This window comes from Saccoglossus kowalevskii, chromosome 21, assembly GCF_978046115.1.
Source record: "Saccoglossus kowalevskii chromosome 21, keSacKowa6.1, whole genome shotgun sequence".
NCBI classification, from domain to species: Eukaryota; Metazoa; Hemichordata; class Enteropneusta; family Harrimaniidae; genus Saccoglossus; species Saccoglossus kowalevskii.
In genome coordinates this window covers 17996750-18007586 of record NC_140661.1, presented here as the reverse complement: position 1 = coordinate 18007586, position 10837 = coordinate 17996750, and the positions used below count along the sequence as shown (strand labels likewise).

The 10837-nt window shown below is 37.0% G+C and overlaps 1 protein-coding gene across 1 annotated transcript; it reads right to left on the bottom strand.

Moving 5' to 3' along the window:
- Positions 1-9453: 9453 nt before the first annotated feature.
- On the bottom strand, positions 9454-10425 carry LOC146729684 (trace amine-associated receptor 13c-like). The gene has a single exon (XM_085495059.1). It carries the CDS (start codon positions 10423-10425, stop codon positions 9454-9456), a length of 972 nt encoding a protein of 323 aa, XP_085351185.1.
- Positions 10426-10837: the final 412 nt, after the last annotated feature.

The following is a 10837-nucleotide window of genomic DNA, read 5'->3' as shown; positions in this document are numbered from 1 at the left end:
AGCATAGTAGACTCAAGTTCAAATCCTACCTCATGCTGGACATCAAAAGGGTCGACCCCTACCCTGGGTGAGTGAGCCACAGACTCAATGGGAAGGCCACTTCCACTGGCTGAGATTCATTCACTAACGAATGCGAATTTGGGGGAACCTAGGTTAAGGTCTTCAGGTGCTTGTGTTCGACCGGGCCTGGTTGACGCCAGGATAGCGCATTAAAATTGGCATTTGATAAGAAGATGGCCACACAGCCCTGTCATGTAGTCCCAGACATAAATATGACTTCTGTGGCAAAATGCACTATGTGTCAGCACTAGCCCCAATCTGATTAAAATAAGATCCTGGTTGGCTTATTTTTTTATATATATAATTACTATAATTATTATTTATTTTAATTATTTGTTGACGTTACGGGGCTTCCACGAACAAAACCATTCTTGCAGCAAAATAATTGTAACGTCAAAAAATAATTAAAATAAATAATAATTATAGTAATTATATATAAAAAAAAATCTTATTTTAATCAGATTGCACTAGCATTTGCAATTTGCACATACAAAAAAATCAGGAGAGACAACAGTGACATTCAATGTCCGGAACTGTCGCCTGGCAAACAAAATTGTTATTAGTGTGCTATTGATTTCCGTAATGAACATACGGCGAGTTATATATACTAGTTTATTTTTACATTTAATAATTTAAATATATGTATGATATATGTACAAATATTTGGGAACGCACTAGTAATATTATCTACCTCCTCGTCGTGTCTCAAATAGTGTGCACAATATTTTAAATCTCCAACATCTAATAGTTCCGTGATATAATTATGTGAATGTTTTATATTACGTTCACATCTCAGTCACCCTCTCACATATACATATATCCATCCCAGGGTTGGGGGTTTTTGACATGATGTGAACGCGTTGCATTTTGTTGTGTTTTACGACACATACTCTGTAATTCAAATAACCAATAAACAGTGTTACTTACGGTATGGAAGACATGAAAGCATAACAACTTGACTTCGATAAAATTGACAGTGTGCCACCCACGTCAGCAAACTGCCACATGTCACGAGAAGGCGTGCATGTATAATCAAGTCAACACACTTTCAGATTCTCGGAAATTGAACACAAATAACAATAAACCATTCGTGTATGCCGCGCCCTCTAGTGCCGGAGTGTTTCCATGACGTCAAAATGACGTATACTTGTGTAAAAATGTCGTTCAAACACAAAACTGTGTTTGTTTGTGTAGTGGTTCGTCGTCTAGTATACAGTAAAAATCTTTCGTGTCACTCATTTACGACACAGGTGGCGCTGTTTCTAGAGGGCGCGGTTTGTCTCTTCATAACACCTGGTGAAGTGTAGCAAGGATTCTAGATCGTGTTTTTCTAATAGTTATGATTATCCTTCCCAGCATTCAAGGTGTTATAATTTGACATTTCATTGACCGTGATTTAGCTTTTCAGAATCTTCTTTTGAGGTGTCCATGATCATACCCGATTTTTTTGCAGTATATTGCATGTACTACTCGAGATTTGGTTCAATTAAATTAAATGAAATTCTAACAAAACTGTAAACAAATTTGAATAATGACAAAATACATTGAGGCTTGGTAATTTTTGAAAATTTAGCAATTAATTTTGTTCATTCAATCAAAACAGTCTAATCTGTCATTTAAATAGTAAACATTGACGTAGATGCATGTTACGCTTGACTTTGCTTAGCGGGGATTCGTCACCTGTGCACGCGCGGGAATTGAGTCCCAAGCAACAACACACGCAAAAAAAAACGCAAAGGCTCATGGGTAGACGTTTGTTTGTAAACAATGACACGCTATGGCCATCTGACGCATGCGCAGGTGACGACTATCCCGCTTTAACAATTACAAGTCGAGTGTTGCTTAAAGGGCGGCAGTCGTCGCGCCGCGTCCTGTTCGATATGGGACTCATAGCGACGTATACAACGTGTGTAAAATACATTGTTTATTTACATGAAATTCGAACACGCGACAACTACCACGCTTTATGCTTTCATGGTTCTACGCAAATTATTACCATTGCTGCTAGTGGGATTTGTTGGAGGGGTATGGAGGACGAAGGGTGCTATTACTTTAATTACAAGACACGTTTTCCCAGTAGTAAAATTATTTTATAAACAATACTATAAGTGGGGGGTTGGGTTGGAGGAGAGTGACTGTCACAGAAGAGGTCATTATTATAACATCTTGTTGTTTAGTTTTCTTTGGTTTACATATTAATTTGAATATAAAGTGGTGGATTGGAAGGGGTCGATGTCCACGCCAATTCCTCACTAAAATATTGCCTGATTCAACTTGCAGATGAACATGACTTTGTACTAAGATATACTTACTGTGTAACTGGTGCACGTCATATTTATTTTAAGACTAAAACAAAATTAACTGACTGGCGGGCGGTACTCTTCTTGCTAGTATCTTTCTCTTTTTCAGTGCCTTCTTTTTCCTCTTCCTCCTCCAGCTGCCCAGATGTTTTTTATTGCTTGGGAAACAAGAGGGCGTTATCGCCTTCTGTTCACGTTTATGAAACATGAATCGCTCTATGAATACTATTCAAAGGGCGGTAGTCGTCGCGCCACGCATGCGCGAGATATATGGGTCTCATATAAACAAAGATGGCGACTTTGACTGTTGCGTACATCAAGGAGTACAAACTGGAACGCTGCAAACTTTAATTAGGTATTTTTCAGGTGATTGGAAGGTATCGAAGGAGTCACCGGTGGTAATTAGTGCAAGTCGTGTCGAGATTTCCATTAGAAAAGTGCAATGGATTGTGGGAAAATCAACGTTTATCAACGCAAATGTCGCCCATGCGCAGTACGACGACCCCGCCCTTTAACCATTTAATTTTTCAGTTAATGGGTAGACGTTTGTTTGTAAACAATGACACGCTATGGCCATCTGACGCATGCGAAAACCTGTGAAACCTGTGAAAAAAGTGACCAATACTGCAGATGATTTAATTGGAATTGGATGGAGTGAACAGCAAGTAAAAGAAGCCGGGGTTTATTTTGAGCTATAGGATCGCTGTGGCCCAGCCATTTTAGAACTAAAACATGATCACAGTTATGCAACATCAGAATCGAAGACTGAATGTTTGTGGTCTGCACTCGAAAATTGACAATGGAATTTTTCTTGATTACATCAAACATTTTGACATTGTTTGTCTCTGTGAGACTAAAACTGATCAAATTGACCCTTTTACGATACCTGGTTTTCAAGTATTGTGTAAAGAAAAGCAAACTAAAAGCCATCCATTTGGTTTCATTCATGGTATTTCTATTTTTTATAAAGATAGGTACAAAGGCTATATTCATGTGGTCCACAATTTGTCATCTGACCACGTGTTGTGGATTAAAGTAGATAAGCAAATCTTAGGTTATGATTTTATTATTGGTTCTGTATATATCCCACACGAAGGATCTAAATACTATGATAATGAATTATTTGACAATATCGCAGATGATCTGATTAATATTAAGTGTTTATACGATTTGCCGACTTTATTGGTTGGAGATCATAATGCTAGAACTGGTTTGTTAGACGATTTTGTAAATGCTGATCATTTTGGTGTTATAGCCATTGAAGAAAATGGTGATATCTGTAATACAAAATTTAACATGGAGTCACTAGGCTTATGTACTGATAGATACAGCTGTGATAAATCGACAAATAACAATGGGTATAAACTTGTTGAATTATGTAAAAGTTTAGATATCCATATTGTGAATGGACGTATTGGGGATGACCTTGGATGTGGCAATTTAACCTGTGCTGATTGGAGTTTGGTAGATTATATACTTGCCTCACCTCAGTTGTTTATAAATGCTACTAATTTCTATGTTGATGTCTTTGATAAATTATTTAAGCAATAACCCCCGCCGAAGGCGGGTATACCACGAGATATTGCACAATTCACGACATATATGCACGAGCCGCGGGCGAGTGCATATATGGAGTGAATTGTGCAATATCAAGTGGTATACCCAACTTCGGCGGGGGTTATTGCTATTATATTATACCAGTATATTGACAATTCGATAAAACTTGTAAAAAAAGAGTTTACTTTCATCTACTAAAAGATCATGATTATGGCCCTTGAACATGAATATTTATAAGAATAGTATGTAGTTGTACGCTGAATGCATACAAAAATTACATGCGCAACACAGTTCAAATTGAATACAAACTAATTTTTATTCCACGTGAAAATGAAACATATCCACGTTGAATAGAGCAGCGTAAACACACAAATTAGCATAACAAAGAATGACCTTTCTGACCTTTTACTGAAGCACAACGCGATTTGAAATACAGGGTCGTGTACAGTTTGGGTCATTTAAACAACGGATTTTCCACGTTTTCATTGCGGTTTTTGTACAATGTGGACTGTAATTTGCCCATTGAAAGTACAGTTGTGAAATAAACCGGTTTTGTGACTCAACATACTACTTGTAACTGTGGATATTTGACGTTCAGCGGTACTTGGTTCGACCGAAATTTGAGACGCGGCGGGACGCGGTGTATCATGTACGGCGACCGGCACAGCGACCTCAGTTCCAACATCTGACCTGGATACCTTTGGTATAGCCAAAGTTTTGTGACAGTATGACTGACAAGTTTTTTCGTTGTTCTGGGGTAAGTTTGATGGTGTAAGATCGGATTTTTGCATCGTTTTTGTGACACGTACATGATATGCCTTGTCTCAACTCCGGCCGAAAGACTTTGCACGCCGTCGCTCTAATACAGTGGTTGGTGAACACTCGTCACAAATCTGTAGCTTTCGAAATTACCTTCATCATCTCCTGTAACTTATTTACCCATAGTGGAGAATTACAATACCATATATCGTCGTCGAATCCTGCGTTGTCCCGTGTTTTTTGAAACAGATGGCAATTACCCGGGTGCACTGCAATTTTGTCAGCTGCCGCTACCGGACACCGGTTGTTATTGGTGGCATACATTTTTGCCTGTGACTCATAGTTTTTTGCATTTTTATGTCATTGAATTCCTCAATTATATCTTGTACTTAAAGATCATGTTTTCTTTGTTGGAAGTTCGCAATCCATCTCAAAGTAACAACATTGAGAACATAGCGTTCTGGCGTTTGTGTAGGCACCTCACGGTGTTGAGGGACGGTGGTTTAGGTTTGTGTGGCGAACGACAATCACCCAACGACGGACGCTCACAACTTGGATCCCACCATTAACAAAAAGCAATATTATAGTTATATAACTTTTCAGATGTTTTTAATTCAGTATTTTTTTCAATATTCTTCCAAAATTCAACCACTATATTTCCCTAAAAATCAAATAATACCGGTTTTATGTATTTCCGTATTAAACCTGTAGTCAATTCATGTTCCAGGGCCACTTGGTTTAGCCGTGCATTATCAGCCAATATACCATGGATTGCATATGCAAATTTTGTGTTTGGGCCAATCAAATCAATGGATTAACACCATCAATATACTGGTATAATATAATATCGGATAAGCACAGTCCTATATGCTTAACTTTGAAATCAAACTATGTATCCAATGCAACCCCAATTGTCGATATATTAGCCAATACAAAATGTAATAACACTGCTACTCACGTACGTCCCAAGTGGATTCCAAACTTGTCTCAGAAATAAAAAGATTGTTTTGATGAAAATACAATTAGGGAGATTGATGCTAGCCCCACTGCAATAGATCCGGGTCAGTTGGACCAGGTTAAAATGGATGACCTCGTCAACCAGATATGTCACATGTTCATTAACCCCGCTAAACAACTTGGCATGATGAAAGACGTTAAAATCAGAATCAATAATAAATCTAATTATAAACGAAGAAGTAATCCATGGTTTAATAAAGACTGCGACAAATTAAGATCTGAATATATAAAAGCAAAAAAAGTGTTTAAAGAAACAAAATCTGATAATGACAGGAATGTGTGTCACTCAATTAGTAAAAGGTACAAAAAATTGCTTGCAAAATGTAAACGGGAATTCAGACGTAAAACGTATGTGAAACTTCGTACGATGAAGAAATCAAAACCAGAAAAATTTTGGTCTGTTTTAAACAATTCAATTTCGACTAATGATAAGAATAATATAATTGATATGGATAGATTCAAACAGCATTTTGAAAATCTGGGACAGTCCACCAATAAGGAAAACGTCCATAATTTTGATCCCAGACTGATCACCCATTCAAATAACGAGGAAATTAATACTAGCATTGCAGTAGAGGAGGTTATGACTCAAATTAAAAAGTTAAATAATAATAAAGCAGCAGGTGTAGATTTAATTATAAACGAATTTCTGAAAAACAGTCGCGATGATATTACATCCTTGATTGTACAATTGTTTAATATAGTTTTAAACACTGGTATCGTTCCTACATCTTGGACAATGGGCTGTATTAAACCAATTTTCAAGAACACAGGTGACCCCAGTGACCCTAGCAACTACAGAGGCATTACGCTACTAAGTTGTCTAGGCAAATTATTTACAGCTGTTATAAATGACAGGTTGACATCTTATTTGAATTGTGTGGGTTCCTTGGGTGAAGAGCAAGCAGGTTTCAGGGCGGGATATTCCACGCTAGATCATATATTTGTCCTACACTCGGTTATTGATTTATATTTGCATAATAAGAAAAGGGTATACTGCGCTTTTATTGATTATAAAAAAGCGTTTGATCTGATTGACAGGACAAGTTTATGGTTTAAACTAATCTCCAACCATATAAATGGTCAAATTATTACAGTTATTTATAATATGTACAACCAAGCAAAGTCTTGTGTTATTGACGGAAGCGATAAATCTGATTTCTTTAATTGTAATGTTGGTGTTAGACAAGGTGAAAATCTTTCACCACTGTTGTTTGCTATTTATCTTAACGATTTCGAGTATTTTATCAGTAAGCACTATAATGGTCTAAAATATATGGCTAGCGAGATTAAAACATATTTAAGTAATGAGGATATAGAAGTATTTCTTAAGTTATTCACTTTATTATATGCTGATGATACCATTGTACTGTCTGAATCAGAAACAGAATTGCAATCTGCCATAAATGCTGTTTATACTTATTGCAACGAATGGCATTTAACTGTAAATGCTAATAAAACGAAGGTTGTTATTTTCTCACGTGGGAGAGTTAAAAAGTATCCTGCGTTTAAGTTTGGCAATGAAACCATTGAAGTAACATTTTATTATATTTATCTTGGCATAACATTCAATTATAATAACAAATTCAGGAAAGCAATATGTAAACAGACAAACCAGGCCAGATGTGCCATGTTTAGCTTACTGATGAAGGCAAAAAAATTATGTCTACCCATCGACATACAACTAGAGTTATTTCGTCACTTAGTCGTTCCGGTGTTATTGTATGGATGTGAAATATGGGGTCATGCTGATCTTTCTCAGATAGAATCTTTTTATCTGAAGTTTTGTAAACGGCTTCTCAAAGTACACAAAAATACTGCAAATTTTATGGTATACGGTGAACTTGGGGTATGTCCCCTTCGTAAGTTGGTGGAAATTAGAATGATACATTTTTGGAGTAAATCTTGCAAATTATCACATAGAATCTACAATTTATTAAAAGTGTTACATGACAGAGATATATACAAATCAGCCTGGATGTTAAAAATTAAAGGTGTTCTGGATACGGCTGGTATGTCGAATCTTTGGCAGATTGGATCAAATGTAAATAGAACGTGGCTTAAGCAAGCGATAAAACTTAGATTATCGGACATGTATACACAAAACTGGAATGCCGATCTGCTAGAAAATGGGTTGTGTACCACTTATAGAATAATCAAAAAGTCATTATCTGCGTCAGATTACATTCTGATACTCGATCCAGTACATCGTATTCAATTATGTAAATTTAGATGTGGGAACCACAATTTGCCCATTGTCACAGGTCGCTATCAAAATAAGGCCGTTCATGATAGAATTTGTACCTTATGCCAAGGTAACCACCTTGGTGATGAATTTCACTATATCTTTGAGTGTCTGGCCCTGAGTAAAGAACGGGAGAGATTTTTGAAATCATATCATAGAATTAGACCTAATACTTTAAAATTGTATCGGCTTTTTAACACATCTAATGAATTGGAGTTGTTAAATCTTTCTAGATTCTGTAAAGACATAATGAAGCGGTTTTTAATTCAGCCAGGTCATTTCTGACCACCGATTCAGTGCCATGTATGTTTATTTATTTACTTGCTTTTTGTAATTTTGGGCTGGTGCCTTATTATGCATTTCTTCTAATTTATAAATATATTTCGTGTGACGCTTCCATGTACATGCTTTTTTCGTTTGTATTATGTAATGTATATTATTTAGTTCTCTCATACCTCTATCGGAGGAAGCAAAGAGAAATAAATAAATTACTATTATTATTATAATTATTATAGTACGTTGAGTATACTTAATTCTTTGCTCCAAGACAACTTACTACGACCATTCGGCATTCATGAGTACCCCATTGGCTACGTAGAACTGCATTTGTTCTTCATCAAAAGACACCAATTTATTCCAGTAACGCCATCTCTGCATCTCTGTCTCTTTGAGCGTCTGACTACGACAACGACACACGAACACAAGATGGCTGCCACATGGAACGCATTTTCATTACGCATGCGCACAATGACAGAACAACATACATGTAACATCATATACATACAGGAATGTTATAACTATTGTCAGGAAAATTTATTTCCGTTTTAGAGTTAACTAACTTTTATTATATATATTTACATCTGTGAATGCATGCTCATGTCTTCTCATCTCGGAAAATAAATACTGCGGTACCATTCCATCCTATAGATTATGGATATAACAATTCATTCTTTCACTTCTCCTGAAAAATCTAATCCAACTTTGGAACGTAGAAATATTTGATCATTATTTTAAAATATTCCATTGACCATTGGTTAACCTTCAGCAGACTACTGTAAAATCGTACATTTGTGTTGATAAACATTGATTTTCCCACAATCCAGTACGCTTTTCTAATGAATTCACAAGTACGAGTTTTGTCCTGGGCGCCACTTGCACTAATAACCGTCGGTGAAACATTCAAATCACCAAAAAATACAAAATTAAAGCTTTGTAACCTCTCTGTTTGTACTGGTTGGTGTGCGCAACATTCAAAATCGCCATCTTTGTTTATATGAGCCCCATATCTCGCGCATGCGTGGCGCGAAGACCACTACCTTTAACTTCCATGACTCTCAGTTAACTTTCCATTAGTAAAAAAAAATATTTATATACGTGTAATCGTCAGCGCTAAGTTATTTGACGATCTTTACTGCTTTAAATACCGTGGCATATGCACGGCCTTTCACAAGGTTAACACTGTTGGTCTGCAGAATCCATCATAATAACATTAACTCGATTCTCTCATTGGTTCTCTTATGTGGGATCATAAGACATGCTTGTTGACATCAATGGTTCTACAAATGTTTTTCTCAAACAACCCGCCATGATTATTCGTGAAAGATTGTTACGGAAAGCAGTGCTCATAGCGCTGTAAATCAGAAAATTCCACAAACTGTTTGAAAATGCTAACCATGTAAAAACAAATTTCATTTCTGATGGCACAGGCGCTGAAGACATACTTGCGTACATTCTCCAAGTAACAAACGGAGCCCACGCAACCAGGAAGGCTCCAGTCACCACACATGATAGTTTAGCAGATCGAAATTTCCTCTTAGTCTTGCTTCTCTCAGGAAATAATATACCATTGGTATTGGTAGAGAGGGCGCTGGTTATTATCTCTCGATGGGCTATCATTCTGTTGTGCTTCCAAGAAACGTACATGATCTTACTATATATAAGTATCATGGTTGTTTCCGGGATAATGCCAAATACTGTTGCACCAATGGCGTTAAACCGGGCGCACTCTGGATCGTTACACTGCGGTAGACACACGTAGACCCCCTCCCCGTAGCTGTAATGACTTGGGTCTGTACGACTCACCAACAGCGTCACCCATGCCAAGTTCACTGTCCATATAAGGGCTATGCAAATGTAACAGCGGTGAGTCGTCACGTAAAATGGATAACGGAGTGGATAGTTTATGGCAAGGTAGCGTTCTATGCTGATCGCCCAGAGCGAGTGTATTGAAATACCGCATAACATAAACTGCAATCCACCTGTAAGCCTACATGCAACATCACCGTACGACCAGCACTCAGTAATTGATGGGTGTATAGCAAATGTTGTTTGAATACCAACTCCAATATCAGCAATGGCTAGTGACACCATAAAGTAGCGAGAATTCAATGGCAGTGTCTTGGTGGATTTTAAAACAATCACGTTAAGAATATTTGAACCTATAATTAATGAAGATAGAACAAGAATGAAGACTGTGATGATAGCCATTAGGTAGAGATGAAAGTCCGTGTACTACAACTATATTCTCTTTACCGTCTGCGATGTCCAGCTTTCACGCGTAGCTCTAGTGAATGAAGATAGAACACAAACAATTATTTCTAATGTCCATTTCGGATAAAGCAACGTACACGTCACAGAAACGCACTGCAACACATCACACGAATGCACGTAATTACATACATAGTTATAAACACCATGGTCAAACTTTCAACCAGTTATAGATAATCGTATATTGTATTTGGAACGTGCACAATACCGGTTGCGGAATACAATCCAAACAAACAAAAACAATTTTTAAAATGTAAAAAACGAACTGTGCTAGACAGTGAACAGAAATAAAATGACACGGAAATAAATCATTAATTACTGAAGCCTTGATGATTAGAGGCATACATAAACA

What these genes read in the sequence shown, in the direction of transcription:
- LOC146729684 (XM_085495059.1), bottom strand. Translation starts at nt 10,425, where the DNA reads ATGGCTATCATCACAGTCTTCATTCTTGTTCTATCTTCATTAATTATA.